The 25,831-nt window shown below is 36.7% G+C and overlaps 1 protein-coding gene across 1 annotated transcript in view; it reads right to left on the bottom strand.

The window, feature by feature from the left end:
- The window catches only part of CPED1 (cadherin like and PC-esterase domain containing 1), a 134,385-nt gene that overhangs the window by 58,412 nt on the left and 50,142 nt on the right, over window positions 1-25,831 (bottom strand). Inside the window, exons 7-16 of the mRNA XM_010215322.2 lie at window positions 15,853-15,995; window positions 14,432-14,504; window positions 12,682-12,849; window positions 11,332-11,436; window positions 10,350-10,519; window positions 8,307-8,366; window positions 5,749-5,816; window positions 5,367-5,411; window positions 3,346-3,532; window positions 1,926-2,094 (exon numbers count right to left, since the gene is read on the bottom strand). Of these exons, the coding sequence (XP_010213624.2) occupies window positions 1,926-2,094; window positions 3,346-3,532; window positions 5,367-5,411; window positions 5,749-5,816; window positions 8,307-8,366; window positions 10,350-10,519; window positions 11,332-11,436; window positions 12,682-12,849; window positions 14,432-14,504; window positions 15,853-15,995 (1,188 nt within the window). The remainder of the gene's footprint in view (window positions 1-1,925; window positions 2,095-3,345; window positions 3,533-5,366; window positions 5,412-5,748; window positions 5,817-8,306; window positions 8,367-10,349; window positions 10,520-11,331; window positions 11,437-12,681; window positions 12,850-14,431; window positions 14,505-15,852; window positions 15,996-25,831) is intronic.

Here is a 25,831-nt window from a genome sequence, read left to right as displayed (position 1 = left end):
TCCTTACCTTGACAGTGCTTCAAAGATTCACACTCAGCCTCAGCTGAGCTCACAGTCTGTTTTAGTATTTTGTGTTATCATAAAATAATAATAATAATGTAAACTCTGGTGTGGGAGGATATGTAAGAGGTTGAATTCCTATTCCTATATCCAGATACATGCAAAATTGGGGGAAGAAGGACTTTCCTCACATCTTCCCAAACAGTGTTTTCCTAGCAGTATAATATCAGCTCCACATATATTCCTTTTCATATTTATTGAGCAACTAAGGTGTCAGGTGCTTCACTGTACACCCAAATTGAAATCTTAGTTGTAATATTAATACTACTAATTGCAACAACTAGATCTAGATCTGAGTCAGCATGCAAAGCAGAAAGATAGTCCATGACCTTGTGAATCTATAAGAGTAATTGGAAGAGACAATAAATGTGTCAGACAGCAGCATAATCAGGAATTCAGATCAGCAGGCTGTAGACTATGACCACTGCATGTATTTTCTCTGACAGTTCTGATTTGCAGATTGAGATAATTATTGTCAACATGCAATTTGTTATCAACATTTATAATCTCTTTGGTTCCTGTTGTAAGCCTCAGTGCTTACTTTTCCACAAGCAAAAATATCCCTCTTGATGTGTCCCCTTATGTAAAATGCTCTTCTTTCTCCCACCTTAGTTACAGTAACCTCTTCTCCACTGAAGAAGAGGAATAGGTTTTATGTAAAGCATATGTTGATATATAGAGATCTTCATAAAGATAAATAAAGGCAGGATTAGAGGCTTCACATAAACAGGGAAGATAGTCTCAGAAATATGTTTTCTAAAATAGATGCTTACAGAATTAATTGTGATGAAACATATTAGTCCCTGGATGCTCTAATATCTAGAATCAACCAAGGAAACATTTTAGTCTGCCTAAAACCCTACAGATATAAGTGTTACTCTTGACAATCATCTTACCATGTCACTTCCTTCTATGAATCTTTCTACCGTCTTCTTTTTGCCCACTATATAAAATATTATCTTTTAGTCCTCAATCTTCAGTATTGAAAGATCTCTGCTCCAGTCTCAGATCTTCTGTATTAGGAAGAAACCCTTTAACACTGCATGGTTCACTACCTGAAAGCTTCACTGTTCCCTTCATTCACTTCTAAATCTGTGTCTAACTTATCCTGAGGCCAGTCTTCCCCTCCCCACAATAAAAAGGAGTCCTTCCCTCTATGGGACAGACTCTTACCCTTTCTCATTCAACAAACTCATTTCTTCCTATAGATTGTTGTTCTTTAAGTTTATTTTTTTGCATGTCAACACTTTATTTGCATGTCGAGATTATTTTCAGACATACATGTTCTAAACTAAAATCGCCCCTTCCTAAAGAATCATCAGAGGATTTTTGCTTTTATTTGTTGGTCTTCTGAAATAAATATTTTTCATTCCATAAATAATGTAGGATCATGTGTCTTGAACTGTGATAAACACACCATTATCATAGAATCATAGAATCCTTAAGGTTGGAAGGGACCTTTAGAGATCATCTAGTCCAACCCCCCTGCACACGCAGGGTCACCAATAACACCAATAAATAACTCTGTGGGTTTGCAGTGGCACATATATTTATAAAAACTGCAGTCTGTCTGCCACAGGGTTCTGAGGGACTGTTTTCTTACATATTTGCAATGGGTAAGGTTTTGGGTGACCCAAGTAATTATTATTTCACTTAGACCTTTCAAACGCCTGCTGACTGTGAAAGGCACTTATACTGAACTCACATGTAGAGCCAAAAGTTGTACAATTATAGGATTTAGGATTCTGATTCTAATCTCATCAAAACTACTCTATATGAGATTTGACTCAGGCTATCCTAATTTATGCCGTCGCATGAACAAAAAACAGTTAAATTTGTATAGTAAAAGAAAATATGGAAAATACCTGCACAAAACCACACATCGTATAGTCATCAAACAAAGGAAGACTGGGGCGGTCCTCTCGATAAATTGTGATTTTATAGCTGTTCACAACCTGAGGGCTGGGTTGTGAGTCATCTGTTACAAGAACAACCACTTTGTTCAATCCAAGGCCAAGAGGGTAGTTTGCAATGCTAGAAGATATATGTATATAAAAAAAAAAAAAAAAAAAGAAGTGGAATCAACATTAAGGAAGCAAATATTTATATTACTTTGTCCATGGCTGCTAAATTTTACCTTAATCTTTGAGGGTTCTATTTCTAACATTTCCTTACAGAATACATATGATTTTAGATGAAAAATGAGGTAAAATATGATTTGTAAAGACAACTGAAAATTCTTACAGGAAGACAAAGTACTGACAGTGAAATTTTGTAAAAACGTCTTCAGCAGCCAGTGCCGATAATTCTGTCAGGAAACCTGTGATTGAATCAGCTAGGGACAGTAATTCCTGGCAGATTCAAGTCTGTGAAGTCAGCAGGGAAACAAATGATTTTAGAAGAGCAGGCTATCCCTGGAAATTGTTCACTAGCCAAGCATGACTGAGTCCCAGACAAACTGCTCAGCATGACAGGTAAAAGCCAAGTTGGAGTTTTTGTTGTTGTTTTTGTTTGTTTTTGTTTCCTTTTATTCTGAAATGAAAAAAGCTGAAAAACACAACACCTGGACATCCAAAGCTTTTGTTTTCCAGTGAAAAATGTGTCCTGTTATTCTGTTTGTTTTTCAGGAGGAAGAACTCTCAAAGTTTTTTGCATACTTTCTTTTTATTGCATGTGTCCATCTTGGATGTAATGGCTGTTAGCAAACTAGGTCTCAGAACTCTGTGGGTGGGAGCTTTTTTTAAAAAAAAATAGTCAATAATAAAAAATCATTTTATTATTTTATTATGTTAAATGCTACATCAGGAGTAATTTCTCACTGAAACTCCAAGAAGTCTATTAGTCATTAGACCAGTAATAACTATTGATTGAATAGGATTGACTGATGATTGGCAAGCACTCTGTGTCAAAGTATCTGCTTCATATTCTGGCAAAAGTTGGTTTGTTGTATAGGTCATTTGTGCCATCAAGGAACTCTCTCTCTATAACAATCAAGGTCCCCTCCAAGTGAATCACTGTCCCTACTTCCCTTTTAAATCTCCAGTTGTTAGCAGGGAAATACTTTACCCACTTCCTAATGACTACTAAGGAAGGAGTATTCTGTAAGGCACAAGCTAAATAGATTAAACAGACTTTTTTTTCGGCATGTTGAGTTTTCCTGTCACAATTTTAATGTGTCTTTAGGTATTATGTGTCTTTAGAAACACAAAACAATTCTGAAGTATTCCGAGTATTTCCAAAGTTAAGAATACTACTGTTTTTAGATGCATATTTTGTCCTTCATACCTTGGTCCTTTCTTATCATCAAGGTGTACATGGCCCTGACAGTTAGAGGGTTCTGCTCCAATCTTCACTGTTACCACATCAAATGGGACTTCTGTGTAGTATTCCTTGATCCTTGGGTTAAACTGAGGATTCAAGTCCAGCTGTGGGCTGGTGAAGATCTGCCTGATATGAGATAGGGTATCTTTATCTGTTCCAAGAAGGCATCAAAGAAAAAACTGTGAAATGTATGAACATTTATAAGTAACATGCAACTTCTGGCAGATTGATAATAGGCACAGTGGCAATATTTGTAACTGCCCAGTCACCCTGAGACTAATATTCCTGTTGCAAGGTCTTAATGAAGGCTATATTGGCACTTGAGAAAGACTTTCAGGGCCTTGAAGGATTTTAATCATGACTGTAGTCAGAGTACAAAACTTAAAGTCTGAGTAAGCCTTTGAAAATGCAAGGATTAGGCCTGGGAAATCCTATCTCCATCTGGTTAACTGAAACTTAAAAAAGAGTAAGGGCAAAATTCACAACCTACTTAGGTACCAGCCAGTGTACAGGGTTTATGTACATGTATAGTTGCCAAAAAAAATCAAATATGTTAGACATGTTCTTGCTGCTCATAAGTACAAGTCACATGGAGATAGCTAGGCCTGTGGGGTCATTTGTAGTACAGTTGGAAGAATGATTTATTAAAATTCCTAATTCAACAAATTCCAGCTACTTCCCTGAGTATGAAGGCTCCACAATCAGATCCTATTTGCTCAAATGTACCCTTTATTTTGTAGTGTTTGCCAAATGACTCTTGAGAAAAATTATTTGCTGGCAACTCAGTTATGACAAATATTTTAATCCAGCCTATTGGAATCAGATTTACTGTACAATTGCACATTCAAAATTTACTTTTTACATATACCAGCTTCTCTAGTATGTTTAAAACTGGGTTCTTCAGAAAATACTCCAGCCAGGAAACTCTTCCGAAATATCTGAACAAATCTTGTGGCTCAAAATGTGGCTTACAAGGGTCATAAAGGTCAAAGGGTCAAAATGCTAGCAGTTCTATGTGTGCCTTTTCTATCTAAGTGAATATTAGCCTAGAGAAACAGGGGCATTTTCAGTACTCTCTCGCATAGATTAAAATGTAAAGGAAATTATTCCAGTGAAAGTAATTTGGGCTAGATTTCCAGGGGAATCACTTACTCAGAAGTTGACAGATAGAAAGAGAATACTTATTAGTATTAACCTGTGAGTACAAGCATCTCGCCAGGTCCTGTATGCCTTACCTTGAAGATTTTACTTGCTTCATTACTATCTTAATAATGAAATCAGTTACGGAATTTTCAAAATAAAATAATATATAATCAGAACTGTGTTGTAAATCAGCCAGCCAACCCCGGTACATTTCTGGCCTCTAACTGACACAGAGGAGCTCCTGGAGGAACTCTTAAATTCAGTAACAGAGAGGAAAAGAGGCTAAATGGGGAGAAGACTGTTTGCTCTATGCAGCAATTAATGAACATCTGTATAATGACCCCTTCTTATCAATGAGGAAGGTAGCAAAATGCACTGTTTGGTCTAAAGACAGCAGCGTTAGTCTAATAAAAGGCTTGCAAAGAGACATTTTAGAAAAAAAAATCTTCATCTCTTAAACGTCTCTTTAAAACACTATTTTAGAGCTGGAGGTTCTGGCCTAATGCTGGGCTTCATGCAAGGCTATTCCATAAAAACAAGCATATGTTAAAAGTTCTTGGAAAATCAACTGGGCAAAAGTCTACTGAAGTAAAGCACAGAATGAATGTTAAAACAGACGCAGTAATATGCACACACAACAAAGTCTAACTTTTGTGCTTGTGGGTTACTTCACATAATTGTCTTACTATGAGGGATTCACAAACATTTTTGCCGCTTAAAAATATATGTATATTTAATGTAACAACCCACAGGTAATCCAGTCACTGAAATCTTATGCAGAAAAAAAAAATCTGTTAATCTCTCCTCTTTCCCCTGGATGGTCTAGAAAGAACGCTACTTACCAAAACTACATTGTCTTTCTTTAGTATTGCTGGAATAATGCAATGCTAAAAGATAAAGAGAAACAATTAGTAATTATCTGCTCTATATTTGGCTCACCATCCTACAGGAAAAGGAGTTCTCATTGTATAATTATAAAAAAATACAGTGTGCTGCTATTCTTTTCAGTATGAGTTCCTTACCTTAGGATCATGAATACTGCCCTTGAGATCAGCAGAACAATTTTCACAAAGAAGGAAGAAATTGGTCTACATTTAGTAAAAAAAATAAGATCTACCAGAAGGAATGCAAAAATTTGGAAAATATGTCATCTAAAGGCTGGCAAAAAATAATAAAAACAGGAAACATACATATTATATTAACTATCTCACTCTGATCCCTTACCTTCCTGATTCTTCTTTAAATCAAAAGGAGCACTCCGCTTAATATTATCATTTTTTGGAGAAGAATTCCTGTGAATTCAACAGTAGAAATATGCTACATAAATGAAAAGTACAGAATCCATTATTTTTTTTTCGAAAATTTATATCTGACAACCATAGCACACAGTATTTTAATATTTCCATGGAAAGATGATCCTTCTGGATTCCTGTTCCCAGCATTAATATTTCCTTATCATGCTAAGCATATGAGAATAAAGAAGGTATACGCAGAGTATGTATCCTTAGTGAGAAAAGAAGCAGCAGCCAATTTCAACTTTTTGTTAACATGTCAATTACTCCAAGATTGCTAAATCAGCATTTTTTAAATTCTTATTCAAAAAGCATTCTGGGAACATAGCATAAGAAAGACTTATTTCTGATCCATGTGCTGGATCTCTGCTGATAGGAGTTTTTCAGAGGTCCAGCAGTATTTCTTATTGACATTTCACCAATTTCTTCCTAGTTTTTCCTATGGAAGTTCTCATAAAGCAGCTTCCTCCCGGATGCCTGCTCTTCCACCAAGGAAGATTTTGAAGGATACAAGGTCACTCTCTGCAACGGGAGAGGGAGATGTCAATAGTGTCCCATGCAATAAGTCATCACTAACGTATGAATAGGAGCTGCTGAAAGTAATATTAAAGTACGTTTTTGTAAAATATAAACAGTCTTATACTAAAACTGTGATTTCTAGGTTATCTTACCAAGATAATAAAGAAGTAGATGGCCCTTGGCAGATCAGTGTTTGTCTGTGAGAGCACAAACATGAAGTTCTGAGTTTGCACTGTCTAGACACCGCCCTAATTTCATGCACATTCATGACCTCCTTCAAAGCAGGCGCTTACCAAACTATTAGAGAGTTTGTTTTCCAAGTTATAAGTCATTTGACGTCTCTCAGCTTGCCAAGAAGTTAATGGCTAACACCTGTTAAATATATTTTTACTTTCTGGTGCTCCTTTTCACAGTGCCCAGTCACAAACTCTGCTGTAAGGTGAAAAGGAGATGTGTTAACTCTAGAAAACTCCAGACTTTGTTTTAGGACACCACAGGAGCGTTTTAGCCACCACCACTGCAAGGACCCCAGGTCCCAAACGTACTCTGAACTGTGTATGTCAATTCTGCGAAGAGATTGTGGTCGTCATCAGACAATGGGAAATCTATCTATCTAATTATCTACCTACCTAATCTAATCTACCTAGTTATATCAGGGTAACAGAATGTAATATTTAGAAGCAGTATTACAGAAAGATAACCAAATGAATGTACTTCTGCTGAAGACTTAGCTCTTTAATCGTTAGCATCATCAAGTTCTCTTTTCTCCAAGTTTCTTCCAGTCAGCAGGATTGAGGAATGATTCACTTAGGAAGCTCTTGTCAGGCAGAGTGGCTGAGACCCTTGACTCTGCTGAACCTTTTCTCCAGATGTTGTTATTCAAGGGACATTCAGCCTTATTTTGCCTTAGTCAGTATCACCTATGAGCTATTGAGTGTAGAGGAACACATTGCCTAAATACTTTGCAGGTAGTTCCAAGGAACTTCACTGGATGAAGGGAAATCTGTGTGAGCACATGTTTGTGGAGTCACCTTTTGAGTGACCCATACCATGTGCCATCCAGTCTACTGACAACAAATCTTGTTTTAGAATTCGCTGTGATTTAGCTAAAGAGAAAGGCTAACATAGCCCTGACGGTCTGAAGACGTAAGCCGGCATCTGATAGCTATGTTAGTTGTGGGTGGCGACAGGAGGTCATCTGTGAGCTACCATCACTAGAGATTTTTTCTTTTCATCAACTGTCAGTGTAGATTCTATTTGCTGTAGGTTGTTTCTTTGATTGCAGATATATTTTCCACAAGAGCATTTGGTTCACTAGAATAAAGTATCTTATGCTCATCCTCAAAGGACAACTACAAAACTGCAGACTCAAGAGATGGATTCTTGGCATTTAGTACCAAATCTCTCTTTTCCTTTGCAGATTAGCAATCTTATCTCAGATTTCTTTGTTGTCATCCTCTTCTTCACCATAGCCTCAATCATACTTGTTTCTCAAACTGCCCTCATGATGAGCATGACCAAGTTAAAATCCAAACAATTATCCTCAGGTTAAATTCAGTTTGAAGGCTGCAGCTTTTATTTAGATCTAAAGAAGGATTGGTGTACTGGAAGCTCACAGTGTTTTTTTCCACATATATCAGCTGATCTCATAAAAGCATTTACAGCTTTATCGACCTGCTTTGGCTTGTTTCTTATGCAAATACGGAAGGGTTAGTCTTCCACATAACTCTGCTTTTCCCCTGTCTGACCCAGTCAAACAGTGTTTGTATGTGCTTGTTTGTACGTACTTCATAGCTCCTATTCTGACAGAAAAAAAGCATATACCTCTTAGTCATATCAAAAGCTGAAAATACACAGGGTTCAAAAACAGGGCACAAACAACATAAAATCAATTTCAGTGTACATATTAGGTAATACCTCATCACTTTCAAGGAATTTTGTCACATCAATACCTCTGAGACTCATTCTCACCTGGGCTTTAACCATTTCGTTACAGTTTGAGGTGATTTTCTAGAACTCTTCTTGCTTCTCCTGTGGAAGAAATTCAGAGAGTTTACTAAAGTCACTGTAGATTTCAACATTAGTAATGTAGATGAGAAAGGAAGGACAGAAAACGTCTTTAAATTCTATCGCCATTCATGATTGGTGAACTGTGTAAATGTATAAAACCTAAGTCAAAAGTCATTGTTTTTGCTATAAATATCCATGCTTGTCTGGTTGGACAGTCAACTATGTAAGTAGCAGATTTTGCAAAGGGAAATACCAATTTTACCTAGGAAGTGAAATGAGAACAGCTAAAATAATTAGCCAAACTACTTAGCCTTAAACTGAAGAAATTCAGGCAAAGTGTCCTGGTGTCAAACTCACCTACAGACTAATGACAGATTAATCCAACCTCAAAGAATACTTACCAGAGATACTCAGGAAGCAAGCTTTACTCACCACTTGCTTTCTTGCAATTATGTATAATTATGTGTATATCTGGTACAAGCGTCATCATCACACATATGTTACTATGAGGATGGGAGCTTGTAATTTAGTAATGTCAAAACACATTGACAGAATGGCTTTATTAACTTAGCCATTGCAGAAAAATAGAACACAAGCTATGTTGGCCTATGGCCTGCAGTTGGGTCATGGTACTTTTAGAGATTTATACAGTTATGTTCAACTTGAAGAAAAAAAATGAAGCCAAGGGGCTTGCATAAAGTGAATGAGTGGCATAGCTTAGATTAGAACAGAAAGCTGCTAAAGGTTGGTATGCTTTGATATGCAAAGCTAAATATTTTGGCATAAGGGCAAGGGCTTATTCATGACTGCAAGCAGCTGCATCTTAGAGTTACTTTTCATGGAGTGGTCAGCAGTAACAGCAATAATTCTTCACACATTCATGGAACTGTGTATTTTCAAAACACTAATAAACAGTTACCTGGAACAATGGTAAAGCATAATCTGCGCTTTATAGTTAGGCAAACAAAGATACAGATGGCTGACTTGTTGAAAGCTACACCCACAGAAAAATGAAATTAAAACTAAGTAAGTTTTACAGTCACCTTATGTATTGGCTCTAGTATTTTCTAAGCAAAATGGACATGGTAATTTTGTTTGTACACACATTTTATAATGCGCCAGAGTTCCTGAGCCCTTTTTTGCCTAAAGAATATAACATATGCCTGCATCCAGAAAAGAAGTATGGCAAATATATGCATGAAATATCTTTAGCCAGGAAACAATCAGCCTGGAAAACACTTTTTTTTTCTTTTTTAAATTTCGTTCCAAATACATGGTGTACCGCAACTTTTCTCCATTCCCCCCTCTCTTCATTCCTCCTTCTTTTTCTCCCTCTTATTCTTCCTTCCTTCTTTTCTTTCTCCCTCCCTCCTTATGAAAGTTAAAATATATCTTGCCAGAAGCTCAATAGATCCAGCCTGTCATTACAACATTTTTCAGTTTTAAAATACATAAATGAGGTTCTTAGAGTATGGGTGCCCTTTTAATTGTCTCCTGTTGCACATGGACAGTTTAGAACAACTCAAAAATATTAATCTCTTTTAGAAAAAAAAAATAGCTTCTTTTTCATAGTTTTGCCTTTAATTGGTGAATAAATTAAAGGACAGTCTTAACTCTGGTAAACACTCCTATTTTTTCCAGGAAAAAAATCACCCGGTTAACTTTGTCTGGTAAATATTCCTAATCATAGTTATTCTAAACAACCTATCCAACTCACTCTATATTTCATAGAAATGTTCTTAGTATAGCTCCAGTTAATTCTCTAACCCCAAAAATAATGCGTTAGAGAAACAAAGGGGCAAAACTATGTCCTCTCTGAAAATCTAGCCGGAATCTTAATGGCAGAATGGCTGGCAGTACTCCATGATGGGATGATGGACCTTCATCCTAAGTGCTGTAAATGTGTCTACATCTACCACAAGATTAAGTTTCATGGCACTCACTGGAGCTATTCCAATTTATATCTATTGAGAAAACATGCATATTATATAATAGCTATCTTACCATTCTGCGAGATTTGCATGTGACTCTTTTGTCATGAACTGGAACTTTTCAAGCAAACTGGAAAGCAACCAATGTATAGTCAAGACTGAACCAAGATGCCTCATTGGGTCTACCATGTGATAAAGGTCGTGCAGCAAAGTTTGGATTTGGGGTGCAGTAGATGGGAAAAGCTGAGAAGAAAGACATTGATTAGGGGCTGTGAGTGATAATATTCTTTTTCCAAAGAAGTAGAAAATATAAGAACTGAGTGCAGATAGCTTATAGAAATATTATTATGCATCTATATGCTACATGCTTATGAAAATGTTCTTTCCACATCTAGAAAATAACTCTTGCCTATCCTTGTAAACCAGGTTCTGAGGTTAAAGTCTGACTCCTTTTCCTTTCAAAGCCTCTCGATTTTCAGACCTAGATAACTATTTCCCTCTTAAATAAAAGTATTCTTTCAGACACTTTTTAAAGTATGCCTACAGTCCTTCCTTTTTGATCCTTAATATCAGCCTGTTCTTCTCTGCACCCAAGACTTTTTATATTTGTCCTGACCTGTGACAACTAAGGGCTCCCTGCTCCCTTGCTCCCCCACTGGTGAAGATGCTTATTCTAGTAGCGCTAGAAGAAATCCTGATGGCCTTCTGATCTTTCTTTTCCCCAATACTTCCCAATTCATAGCATTTTCCCTCATTAAATGCATTGTCTATACATGGCCATTGACTTTTATTCCTCAGTCTTCACACTTTTTCAGAAATGAACTCAAAATGTGAAGAAGGCATATAACATATTCTGTTTCCTTTTCATTTATACAAATCTCATTTTTATTTCTTTCTCTCTCCACACCAAACATTAACTAGCAGACCCTCCATCTCCCAGCTACCGTGTCCATACAGTGTGATGCATGTCCCTGTGACAACACAGAAAGGCAAGGAAATATGTTAACAAATTTGTATTAAATATATATAAGTTTTAACAAAATTGTTTGTTTTACCAGCTCAAATTGCCCAAGATTCTTCAGCTCTTTTACAAAACTATTAATTGAATGGACTTCTTCTAAAGATAAACATTGTTCATCTTCTTTCTGGTAGATTCCATCCTATGAAGAAAAGGGTGACATTTGTTCATGAATATACTTAGAAGACAATGTGCTTTCATTAGCCCCATTCCCACTGGTGATCAAGGGGATAAGCTACAACATCTCTCCACTTGGTCTAACCTCGTTCAAATATCATGATAAGTGAGCTCCTTCCTAGGTCTTCCCATTTCACAGTCTACAGTAAATTACACTCCGTATTAGTTTTGTGTAAAAAAGAACCTGACATGTTAGAATTATCATTGGAACAGAGTGTACAAAATACAGAGCGCAAAGCGGACAGTTTGAAACATGATCTGATGTCCTAAGGGAACAAGACTTAAATGATCATAATATATCTGTGGTTTCCTGACATAAATTTAGAAACCACGAGCCTATTTTATTTGTATCTATCTGACAAGATACAAATACAAGATACAAAGAAGTAGTAGTTTCACAGATAAATTTATCCCTAAAAGCACTCAAAATAGGACACTGCAGAAATGCCCCCTACCAGTGCCCATATTGAGGGAAAGGCTGCTAGGGAAGCTCTCAGCTCATCAGAAACAGTTTTCACAAGTAATGGAGACATTATATGGACCTTATAAATGGGGAAAAAAAAATCTGATAATTGGTCTTGCATTCCAAACGAGACAGAATGCTGTAGGAACTCAAATTTAATTCTAATGTTTGTATATCTACTTATTTCAGTTAATGTGTTCTAGGTTTACAAAAACACACAAACTCGTATTAAAAAAAAATAGACCATTTCAAAAATAAATGGCAGGGAAATGATTTTATTAAAGCTTTATATGCAGCTTTAACATACTGTAATTTGGGAAATGACATACTTTGAGAGGGAAATTTTTGCTTGGGATTTTTTTTGGCCAATATAATTACGTTTTTCTCATGATTTCCCCAGAATTGAAAAATCAAGCATTGTGAATAAATAAATATTTCATTTTGTAAGTTGGCACCAGTGTTTTCATAGTGAAATACAATTTAGAATATTTTTTTTAATAATTAAAAACACAAAAACTTAATTTAAGGAAAAATTTCTTGACAGTGAGGGTGACAGAGCACTGGAACAGGCTGTCAAAAGAGGTTGTGGAATCTCCTTCTCTGGACACTTCAGAATCCATTTGGAAGCAATCCTGTGTAACATGCTGTAGGTGAACCTGTGTGTGCAGAGGGAAGGACTAGGTGATCCCTAAAGGTGCCTTTCAATCTTAATGATTCTATGATTCTAAAAATGGTATATTTAAGTACCTTGCTCATAATTGATCCATATATGTTTTGTAAAGCTTCCATGAAACTGGAAGTTGATGCTTCATTGGGTATTAGAAATTTAAAAGTATCTTCAAAAAGAAATTCTCTGAAAGTTTGGTCCTGAATACTTGATTCATCTTCATCTTGAAAATCAAAGTTATCATGCACCTAAAGGAAAACAATGTAGGAATCTGTTTATCAAGTCCAGTCTTTCCAAAATTAGGTGCGCTAAACTGGAAGTATTTATATAAAAAACAATATTAACATAAATAAGACAGGATTATAATATAGCAAATGCATAACTACATTTTCTATAACTACACACCATAATGTTTGCTGACCTCCAGTGGGTAGAGTACAATATTGCATTCTCATTTATCTCATAGCTATTCTTAAATGCGCTTGATTTGAAAATTAATGGGAAAAAAGTCAGTTCAAATATTAATATATCCCTTACAAAACTCGGTTATTTAGGAGCTATCACTGATGAAGATGTATTTTTTACAATATATAAACGCGAATAACATTCATGTTTGTAAAATATAAATGAAGTAATATTACAGCATAAACATAAAGGCAACTTTAAGCTGTTTGGGATGTACAAATACCTCAGCTTTATGTCAATATTATTCAAGGTAAAATGTCAGTCAATGCTTATTAAAAAATCTTATTAACTTATGAGAATAATTATGTTTTATTTCATATACTGAACACTACTGATTTACTATAATGATTGATGGGTGAGACATCTGTGCAGGCAGGTAAATATGATAGCTCTACCAGAAGATTATGCTTTATGTTTATAGTTTTAAGCAGCTAATGGAAGAAAAGAATTTATTTGTAATCTACAGTTAATTTCATAAACACCACAAAAGTGAGATGACATGTCATATTTTCTATACTAGCTAAAAATACTCTTTTCAACTTATTAAGTCTTCATATGAATCCATTCTTTTCTGTGTATTTAAAGGGCCATGATTTGTGAAGCACTGAAGAGACTGACTGTGCTGTTGTTATTGGCAATTTGAATAGATTTTAACTAAAGATTACTTTAAAAAGTTGTCTCCTGTAATCTCACCAGACATAGGCATAACTTTTTTAGCTTTCTGTTTATGATAAATATAGATAAAGATATTATATGCATATTTTATCGCCCATTTATTATATGTATATATAAGGACTACTGAAAAGCAGCTGGGAAGCATAACAAATGTTGTGGCTCACTGGGCTTTTCCTGAGACAGAAGTGATACAAACATGGCATAGTGAGTTTGTGCCACTGTTGCCATCTCTCTCCGCTTTAAAAGGTTTCAGGAATAGTTGGGAAAGCAGCATAGTGGAGGTCAAAGCAGGTTATGGACTGAAGAAGTACAGTACTATTCATGGAGACCTTTAACTTTTACTAAAGTTATTCAAGGGTATTTGTGATCTTTTAACATGTTTGCTTCAGCTGTGTTTTGGCACAGATAGATAATACCTAACTTTCGTAGCATGCAATGCTTCTTATCAGTATCGTTTAGCTGATTTTTGGATGGGGTGGATGGGATGATAGTCCTGTAATACTAACTGAAAGGTTCACACATTTGAATGTGGGAAACTTCATTACAGCAGCCCTGTCTATTTATAATCTTTCTCCCGCAGAAACTCTCCACTTTCATACATCCTTCTTCTTTTGTTTGGTAAACTTTTAACATCTGGGCACTCCTGGAGACAAAAAAAAATCCATAAGAAATGCATTGCAATTTGCTTACTTCAAGAACTACTGGATATATGGAGGCACTGAATCCAATATCAAAGGTTAGCATCTGGAAACATTGGCTGCATCTGAAATACAGTATAACAGGAATCAGATACAGTGAGGTTAGCTACTATTTTGGTATATATACCACCATGATTGAAAATATACATGAATGTCCAGAGAAAACAAACAACAGTTTTTAAATTTCCAAGAAGAATCAGAAAACTAAAATATAGAGAGAATCACAATGGACCGATGAAGAAAGTGCTATAGACTATTTGGTTGACTTCCCAAGCAATAAGGGAGGTGAACTGTTTATATGGTTGACTTCCTAGAGGATGAAATGCTCTAGGATCTGCCTAGAGGATGATAAGAAGTCCCACAAAAGCTTTGGAGACGTCTGGAGGGGAGTAGATGTCTAGCAAATAAAACTCTCTGGGCTTGCTGAGCCCAAGGATCTCTGTTGCAATTGTGGGGACATTTGAAGGCCTGGACCACAAACTCTAAGCAAATCTTTGGGCTATGTACATATGAGACACCCCTCCTGCTGACAAACAGCTATTGGAGTTTGGAGCACAGTCAGAATAGCCCTACTCCTGTTACACTCCTCACTTCTTATGCACCCTCTGGGCCCACAATGTAAGCTTTATTCCCAACTTGCATAAGCCAAATAATGAGCTTTACATTATTGCTATTAAAACAGTTGGGTTCTCAAATAGCTTTATAATATATATAAATCTTTATGAGACATAATAAATTGTAACATATTTGTTATTTACCGTAAAAATGCCAGAAATGTGTTATAACATATATCGAACAAGTATTAATCTTAATTAATAAACAAAGTCCATATAAATGTTGATCTTTATATAGCAATTTAAACACAAAAATAGAAGTGATCACAAAGATTTAACACTCACATAAAAGTGAACACTGCTGCCTAAGTATTATTCATAAGGTATATTTTAACAGTCACAACTGTGAACTTTACCTTATTCACAACTGTCTGTGGTTCAGATGCCAGGCCCCGGGCAGACCCAAACGGGCTGAGGCTACTCTGACCTTAACCAGTTGATATATGACAGCAAGCTCACTGAAGTGAAACACAGTGTTTTCATGTCACTTGTGGATGATTTCTGTTAATTTGTTCTGCCTGAACCACTTAATGGGACACATAATATAGTCCTAGGTATTCATCATAACTAGATATTCATCTAAATGTCAGAAACACTAGATGGTAAAGAGCTCTATTCCCTAAATGCAACACATATCCTCACTTCATTCTAATAAGCATGAAGTAGAGGAGGAGGGAGGGCGGTTATTTTAGAACATATTAGGACATTTTGTTATTTTAGGACATACAGTCTTTCGATTCTGTTCTAAGGAGCTATTTGACAAAAGCATAGCAGTGAGTGACCGCTGGAAGGTACTTACTGATCGAAAGAGTTTGGTCCTGAGGCAGATGATTCACTGAAGACTTCAGTAATCAGCAGGAGTTTGCTTATAGCTTCTTTCATGTTGTTAAAGGCTTGTTGGGGAGAAGTGCTTTTGAAGAACACCTCAAAAAATCTTTGCAGCTGTAAAAAAATTTACATATATTTTATACCTCTACATTAAAGCAATGCTTGAGATAACACATTAAAAAGCTTGCTTCAGAATGCCAACTTTAGTTGTTATTCATCTCCACAGTAATGAAAAGCAGCATCAAAAACTACATTGGGCATTCCAGTACAGACTGATTTATAAATAAGTATACCATAAAAAAACTTTGTAATAATGTCATTAAAAATTGCTGATGCACAGTCTAAACTTACCTTTTGCTATTCACTGGTTCTGGGCAACTGAAACTGCAACATTTAATTTCTTCAGCAGTAGAAATTCATGGTAACAGCACACAGTTAAATTACTCTTCCAAGGATTATCACACTTGAACTCTGGCTACAAATCCTTATCTCAAGTTAACAAGCTTTAAACAGAATATATAAGAAAGATTATGCTGAAAAAAGGATCAGTCATCCTATGGTCACAGTCACTGTGAGCTACCTATGGCATCAGTCACAGCCTATGGTTTGATGGGAATCTTGCCATACACTAAGGATTTCAGCTATAGGAATCCTCCCAATGACATATTGACAGGCCTGCATTAACACTGTTGTCCCTGCTGCTGTGATCAGTCATACAAATTCACCCTACAAAATTGACTTAGAAGAGCTTTTATATATTTTTTGTCCCCATCTAGTCTTGTCCTAGCAGGACAAGTAACAAGACTAAAGCATGCAAGCCACAGGGAACTGATCTCTCTGCTTGCCTTTGATCCCGCGGTTTTCTCTGATTCACTGAGCTTCCCCTTGGGAGCACAGATGCTGCCCACCATACTTGTCTGCACTGGCATGGATGAATGTTTTTAAGCTTTTTTTTCAGGCAAGACATTACAGTTAACAGGCCAGATATTCAGGCAAGATATTCCACTCTAAACCCTTTTAAATGATACTATATAATCACCTATAGCCAGCTATGAGAAATTAATCAAACAGGAGATGATCTTCCTTTGCGTTTTGTTCTCTTCAGTGCCACTAACTCCAACCTCTTGTGCTGGTAAATAACTGGTACGTAGGAAGTTGCTTTGTCTGTCTTTCTGTTCTTATCACCTCTTGGTTTATTCTAACATCTAGATCCTTTCCAAGCTTTACTAAATAAAGCAATGATGTGCTTCATGCACACAAATGAACTGAGACTGCAAAGCCTGGAACTCTTTTTTCCTGCTTTTGACAAAGCTGCTTGAAACTTCATTTGCATATATAACCTTTGGATATATGCATTATGTTGCAATTCCTAGTTACTTCAAACTCCCTTTATGCCATAGAATAATTTTCTATTTGTACTTCAGTTCCATGAATCTTTAGGGCAAAAAAGCCCTGGAACTGCTGTGTAGAAAGAGATTATGCATATCCTCACCTCATGCACTACTTCATTGACACAACAGATCGAGAGGGAGTCCCAACACTAAGACATCCAAAGTCCCCAACACTAACATATGAAAACCGTGTTTCCCCAGTGGAATAACACAAAGATGAAGCTTTGTAGTCAGATTATGGACATCACTGACATTCCTCCTACACCAGCTTTTCTCTATTTTCCTAAATCTAGGATACTGAGGAGCTAAGGTGGGAGGTGTGTTGCTTCTCTGCATGGGAATCTGCATGGGATGCAGAATTTTGTATGGAGAAATGGAGGTTATTAGGAGGAAGGACAAGACAGGCAGATAAAGGCCCTACTAGCCTAACTTAATGAGTTCTTTAGCACATGCTGCACAACAGATATATAATGCATATGCTTCCAGTCTGAATTAGGAAAAGAGGCTGATTGGCCCTATTGATGCTCACGGCATGTTATTTGCCATAACAGCAAACTGTTTCCAACAGAAAAGGCACAAAAATTATACTGGCTGCTCCTAGGAACTGCATTACAGATAAAGCTTTTCCTAGACAGATCAAAAAAAAAAAATCAAGCTCATCAGGTCCTCAATAGAAGATGTTCAGGTTTTAGGACAATGGTTATTCTAAGCCAATGACTGAAATATATATTTAGCCAATATAGTTCAGAACCAAAAAAGACGTCAGAAAAATAAACAGTCCAGGTTTGATTTCAATTCATGAAAAAAGAGTCTTATTCTTTATAAATATTTGTGTTCAACCGCAAAATATAATTCTTACTGAGCTGAAGATTATTTCACATGATCACTACTCATGTTTGTTCTCTCACCTTCAAAGGAAACAGACTTGCTCCAGCAAGGTTCAACTTCATTAGTGACTCAGTCTGATTAAAAGCAGCATGGAATAGCAAAAAGATAACAGAATGGAAAAAAAAATCTGGTGGGAAACACCAGAATTTACTCTGGGAGAAAGCTGACCTCTGCCTGGCAAATTTTTGAGTACAGGCATAGGGATTAAACCTTAGTAGGCTGTAAAATTTAATGCACACATGCATGTATATATTGTACAATGACACCATTGTATATAGAATTACAAAGCTTCTCAGGAGCTTGAAAAGGTTCATCCACAAGCTGGCTGCATGCAGTCCTCAGTATGCTGCATATGTTTATATAACGCTTTTAGAAAATGCGTAAATGCAGCCAAATTATGTGGCTGAAGCACACGTTTTCTCTAAAGGCAGAACAAACTAGAAACATAAATATTCTTAAGATTAACTCATTGAATTTTAGCTCTCTGATAACTACTTTTGCTTTAGGGTAAGCCAATGAAAAAATGATTTATCTGGCTAACTCGATATTGATTTTAAAAGGCTTTTTCTCCTTGCAGTTTGACATTCACTTTATAAAATCTGCAGTCATTAAAATAAGCCTTATGATATCAGTGACATAGATTCCACCAGCTCCTCAAAAAATACCCCAAAACATTAGTTTAAAGCCCAATATTCAGAAAAAATATAATATAATCGACAACACAATTCCCATTTGCAACCTGCATGCACAGACTCATGGACGCTCACAAAGAGCAGACAAATGTGTCATCTACAGGGCTGGATGTTCTGGCTGCTGTAGCAATTCTTTAAAGATGCTCCTCTGGCATGATTTCTGCAAATGAATTTCTGAGGGGAAATTCTGGGGCAGACTAGGCCAGCTAGCTAAATGGTTAGCTGAGGGTTTTTGCCTGGATTAGAAACGCTTTAGCCAGCAGAGCCGCAGACCCTTCTGTAGCCACCCCTTGTTTTAAGACCTCTACTCAACGCGTGTTGAGCAACGGGCACAGCATGCAGGCTACATGGGCTGGGCTACTCTCACACTACATAGTAGATATTAATTATTTTTATTGTGCAATCCTTCTGGGACTGCCTTCTAGCTCAGTCCTGCCTCACGGCAAAAAAGTAAGATTCTCCTTAACTGACTTCAGAGATGGGAGTAAATACAAAATTAAAAGAACTACATTCACTGACTGTCTTAAGTAGCTTTCTGTTGATTGTAATAGAAGTTGAGAGGCACAGCACACATGAAGATATTTAGGTGTCATAATCTGGAGGTGAATCCCACCCTGGAAGACTACGTGTCACATACCTGTGCACTAACTAAATGCCTATTTTTTCTATATTTCCTTGCAGGATGCAGACCCTGGCAAGCAAGATTTATATCATTCAAAGGTAGACATGTCAAAACAGTGAAATTAACTGTAGGCTAAAACTGCTCTGCCCCTCCAGTGACTATAAAGGGAATCTGAAGGAATATAAAAAAAAATTATAAAAGGAGCATAAAAAATTGTAGCAGCAGGGAGAGGCTTTGGAGTAGGAACACCAGCAGCCTAAACCTAGTTTGGCACTGCCTGAAGTCATCCATTTGGCAAAACAGCTTCTGCCTAGACCAGAGTTGCTTATCCATGAGGAATCTGTATCCAAAAGGTGGGCAGGAAGCAGGGACCACATATCAAGCTGGAGTGCCCCCATGTGCAACAAGAGACGTGCCAATTGGGAAGTTGCACCCTCACAAAAGGGGGCCTATGTTCGTAACCTGTGCTACCTGTGGGGCTGGGGGCACAAAACCATGTTGGAGATGTTGCCTCTGATTAGGACTTCATGGAGTTACTTATAGAAGTATATTTATAAATTTGTAGCTGTTTATTACCCTTTTTTAAGTGCCTACTTTTGTGGTTTCTCTGTTGTATTACTGCTATTAGTTTTGAGTGCATAGCTCACTGGTTGCCAGTTGATTACATGTCATTAATAAATCAATAAACTTTTTCAATCTGGATTTTCTTCAAACTACATGAAATGAACATTTTTTTCGTGCAAGAGTATCTCACCTCTGGAGCTATAGTTAAACTCTAAACTCACCACTCGACACCCCAAGAAGCAAGAAAATGGAAGATGAAAGTCTATTGGAGCTACTGAATAATCCAGTATAATACTGAATACATTTTGGAATCTGGTGAAACATACTTTACAGATTTTGTATGACCTTTGTTTGGTCCTTCAAAACTAGGCAGCAGAGTAATCTGTAACATATTTGAGGGCAATATTTACTTCTAAGTGAAGTAAAGCATGACCTTCAGCTTCAAAAATTGACTTTCCTTGAAATCATGAGGATGTCCTTTTCATATTGCTCTGCTCTGCAATTGGAAATGCCACTCTTTTTCCTGATTGCTTGGGTCTGCAAGGACTCAAAAGAGTTAAGGCAGTCTCCTCTCTGAAAATAGCTGAGCATGTTTTCATTTGAATCAACTCAATCAATCTCTGATAACCTTTTCAGCATGGACTCTGTATTTTCAATCCATTTTTCTACATTCATCTTCTCTCTGGATCTGTATTTGGTGACATTTCTCCACTAAATCCAAATACTTTGGGGCGTAAGTAGTTGTTCATAAATACAGAAACATCCATTTGCACACAAACACGAATCTTTTTGACTATCCACGTGGAGGTATTTAGATATCTAAGGTGCCTACAAACTAATTCCATGCCAAAGGCCTGAGAAAAACATATTTTGCAATGGAACCGTCTCCTATATTGCCTGCTAACACAGACCTACTCACTCTCTCCTGTAGACAGAAAAAGTTGCAAGATGCATAATGCAAGAAAAATGTACCCATAATCAAAACCAATGATTCTAGAATATATCACAGAGAAAACAGTGCAGCAATTTATCACAAGTTTATAGTACAAGCTTCAGGTAGATCTGTTTATTCCAGACTCTGATTTACTGTTATGTCATACCATTTCTCTGAACCTCTGACACAGCACTTGATAAAGGGAGAAGCCAGGATATTATTCAGTTAGCTTATACAGTAAATTTCCCATTTATGCATACTTTTTTCTTTATATAAGCTATTTTAAATAAAAGTTTTTTAATAGCTCAGGCCAAACAACACTTGCTCCTTAACACTTTTAATTCACTTACATAGAAGATATACTTTGTTTTATTTCAGGTTTAGGTGGCCAAATTTTTACTCACTTTAGTGGTTGTCCCTGAATGTCTTATTTTAAATCTTGGCTGGTGAAAAAAGGGACAAAAGACCATGAGCAAATTTTCTGCTAAAGATCCCTGCTCTTAAGCATAAGTCCAGAGTCACCGGAGTCAATGACCAGCTTTTCATTAGCTTCAGTGACTGCTAAATTAGGGCCCTTTGAACGGAACTGAACTAAAATGGTTTCCCAACCCTAGCATAGACTTCTCAGTGGAATGGTAAAGATGATTTACTAACAACATTTCTCAAATCATTGTGAGAGACAAATATGTACTTTTAAACAAGCTGTTCCAGAACAGAGTCCTAAGATCCTGAGAGAAGTTGGCATTTCCCCCAAAATCAAATTTGTTTCTACAAGGTATGCCTCATAGTCAGATTATAAAAGGAGAAAAGAATCTATTTGGGAGCTAAAAATAGTGTTTTATTTTCCTGTCTGAAATGTGGTCTTTGGCAAGGAGAGAGAAGAAACCTACTTTCGGGATCAAGTACTGGAGACAATACTACAAATCAATGTTCCAGTCTTGCATTTATATTCATTTTAGTGAATACCATGTTTTGGAGAAAGCTGTTCTCATTCAGCTTGATTAAGGCACTCTGGAGAGCAAAAAGGAAAAGATGAGAAGGGGAACAAAAATGGGAAAGCTGGGAGCTTGCAGAGCTGCCTGGACTGAAGAACTAGAGCGAGAAAATCTGAGGACTATGAGAAGAGCAGAGAGCTAAGGGCTTGGATAAGAGAGAAAAGGCTTCCTTCTGACATACATAATTCTCATGAGAAATGATCGGTCTTGGGAGGGTGAAAAAAGAGCTCTTACTAGAGAAATCGGAATGCCTATATTCAGAAGAATTTTAACGCTTTTTGTGCACTGCATGACAAACTGACACAAATATGGAAAAGGTAAAGGAAGAAGCATTAATCATTCATTCTCTTAAGATGAGAACCAATGACATGAAATTAAATGATCAAATGAAAATTTTAAAGCAAAGCAAAAAAAAAATCCTATACCACAATGGAGGTTCTTTGTCACAGGTTATTGGTAAGATCAAACACATAAATATATTCAAAAGTCAATTAGAAAACTGCAAAATAGAAAATTCTACTGAGCCTTATTAAATAAATAAGTTTTTTATATATACATATATATATGATATAGTGGAACGATATATGATATATATCCCACTTCCAGTTCAGTGTGTCTTATAGTGCAGATTGTCAGAAACTGGTAGAGTTTTCCTGGGAAGAGTGTTATTTTACACAAAAATTTTACACTTTTCACACAATACACAGTTTTTAATACTTTCTTTCCTAGATGTTGTCAGAAATAAAGTTGGACTAAAGAGGTATTTGATCTCTTCTAGGCCAGAAACGCTTTTGATATGATATTAGTGTGAAAAATAAAAACAGGGTTCTAGATATTATGAGGACAGAAAACAGAGACAACTTCTCGTTATGCTCTGAGAATTTTATTCTGTACACAGGCTACTTACAAGGACAGTTAAATGCATATGTATTTTATAGAATTTTATTCATTAATTTATTGTTATTCCCAATTAACCCTATAGTTTAATCCAACAAAAGAGCTGATTAAATTCTTTTTGCATTTTTTTCTGCTAAAATACAGTAGAGTTAGCAATTTTTGTGAAAGGGAAAGACTGTTTCTGCTGTTTCTAAATATTTTTCTCTTTATCTGCATTTAAGTTTTCATTCTGTTTTATATTAACTGTCTGTGACTATAACTTCAAATAATATCAACATTGGCCACGTGAGGGCAATAATGCAAGGCAAATTCCACATTCTCCTCTAAGCCGGATCTTCATGCGATATTAAAAGACTTATTTTCTGGATAGATCCTGGTCTGGTTTTATTTCACATATGTTAAGCATGAAAAATATTTTTGTTCATTCAATTAGTCAATTAGTCAAATGACTAATACGAAAGAGAGAGAATTTCAGTGATAATCATAGGCTTATGCCACAGCATGCTTAAAAAATAGCAAACAGCTTTAATTTATTATGTTCACTGGATGGCTTGAAAATCACTTAAGGTCATATTTTTAGCTAAGGACATCTAAGGTGACATGAGTACATCAGCCAAGGAATTCAAGCCCATGACATACCTGACAGCCTCTTTTGGAGGAGCATACGGACAGCAAGCCAGAGCAGGGGCAGTGAGAAGCTGTCTACAGCACAGAAAATCTCCCCAGGTGATGCAGGACATGCAACACTAAAGCCCATAAAATTTTACCCCTCTGTCAAGAACTGGGACCAGTCTGAGAAAGGCTAATGCCTAGGCAAAGGAGATGAGTACTTTCATAGACTGACAAACTTTGAGATAATTCATTAAAAATGAGTGTTTCACACAAGGGATTCTACCAAACATAAAATTGTTCAGGGATCATTGGGGGTTAATCTTTTGCTCAGTACACATGCATAATGTGCACTTATATGAAGGGATTTATTTCACACATTGATTGAGACGCATCCCTTAATCGCTACCACATGCAACTATTAACCTAGAAAGCCTTTATCATAGAATCATAGAACCATAGAATCTTTAAGGTTAGAAGAGACCTTTAGAGATCATCTAGTCCAACCCCCCCAGAATATGCAGGGTCCCCTATAGCATGTGGCACGGGATTGCATCCAAGCATGTTTTGAAGATCTCCAGAGAAGGAGATTCCACTCTTGGCAAACTGTTCCAGCACTCTGTCATCCTCACTGTCAAGAATTTTTTCCTTAAGTTCCTTAAGTTTCGGTGCTTCAGTGTGTGGCTGTTTCCTCTAGTCCTGTCGCTGGTTGCCACTGAAAAGAGGCTGGCCCCATCCTCTTCGCTCATAAAGGCATGTATAGACACTGCTCAGGCCCCCTCTCAGCCTTCTCTTCTCCAGGCTGAACAGGCCCAGCTCCCTCAGCCTCTCCTCATAGGGCAGATGTTCCAGGCTCCTGATCATCCTCGTAGCCCTGCGCTGGATTCTCTCCAGTAGTTCCACGTCCCAGAACTGGACACAATACTCCAGATGTGGCCTCACCAGGGCTGAGTAGAGGGGCAGGATCACCTCCCTGACCTGCTGGAGATGCTCTTCTTAATGCACCCCACGATGCCATTGGCCTTCTTGGCCACAAGGGCACACTGCTGCCTCATGGTCAACCTGTTGTCCAATTATTTATTATATTATTATATTATTTGATATTTAATTTAATGATTATTATATTATATTAATTTGTTTAATTATCAATTAATCAAAGGACAGATGATCTAAAAGAGGCTATCCAAATTTCTTCAAAGAAATAAGGCTATTATACAGTCTCTCATCAAAATATTCATATGGCTGAAAGCCATTCGCTTCCCTGCCTTTCCTGTATCTTCACAATCACAGCCTAAATCCAAAGCTGCACTTTCACAGTCCCTTAAACACAGACAAAATCCTTATGCCAGACTAGAAACCAGCTTCTTTTCATAGCTTGCTTTCTGAACAGAGATACAAAATCTGTATAATCCAGAGAAAACCTGAGCAGCTGATAAGCAAGCTGCATTTGAACTCTTCCTGAATTTCCATTTAGTCAATGCTTATTCATAAAGTCATTTTGAAGTCCTGTCATTATGATTAGGATAAATAAATTTAAGTGGTAAGAATCATTTATAATAATTTATGAAAAGAGAAGCAGTGGAGTAATACGGTATTATTTCATAGAATAAGCTTGTATTTTTTCTTTACACAGCTTCTCTGAAACACTGGATATCATCTGATACACCTCCATCATTTTAAAAATCTTACCTTCATTTTCACCACATTCTGTCTACCTCTGGCAACCACAAAGCCGTTTTTATATGCAGAGGAAATCAAATTTTACACTTAACATACTGAGTTTGCGATAGTAAAGCCGTGACCAAGCCAACCACAACTGTGGATCAATTTCTTATTGATAATGGTTTTATTGTACTAGTGTGAAAAAAATTGCAACCTGACACTTATATGCACCGAGCAGATCTCTGAATTACTGTGCAACATTACCAAAGGCAGCGTGTCTATGACAGCAATACAGCAGATGAAAATTATTCTCATCCATTAATTTGTAAAGATTAATTCACTGTTCTAGAGAAAAATGCATCATTAGTAAATTTTTCAAGACCACAGTCTCCCCTGTAGGGTGTTCATTCCCAATGACATTAATGGATATCAGTCAATGTCAAACAGTGCAAGAACAGAGGCTTTCTGTCTTTATTAACCATTGACAGGTTGGAGCTTCACAATGTAATGAACAGTTTTCCTGCCTCCACGCTAGAGTTGACAGAAATTGAATGCTTAGAAATACACTGGACCAGATTTCTTGGCTGGGGCAAACACACATAGTTCCACTAGCTAGTTCATGAAAGGAGATCGCTGTGCTGTCATTGTACATCTTGCTGGTAACATCTGACAGCTCCATGAAGTTATTTGAAACTT

This window comes from Tinamus guttatus, unplaced genomic scaffold, assembly GCF_059628265.1.
Source record: "Tinamus guttatus ecotype Peru unplaced genomic scaffold, ASM5962826v1 Tinamus_guttatus_pri_ptg000018l, whole genome shotgun sequence".
Lineage (NCBI taxonomy): Eukaryota > Metazoa > Chordata > Aves > Tinamiformes > Tinamidae > Tinamus > Tinamus guttatus.
This window is presented reverse-complemented; position numbering and strand designations above follow the sequence as displayed.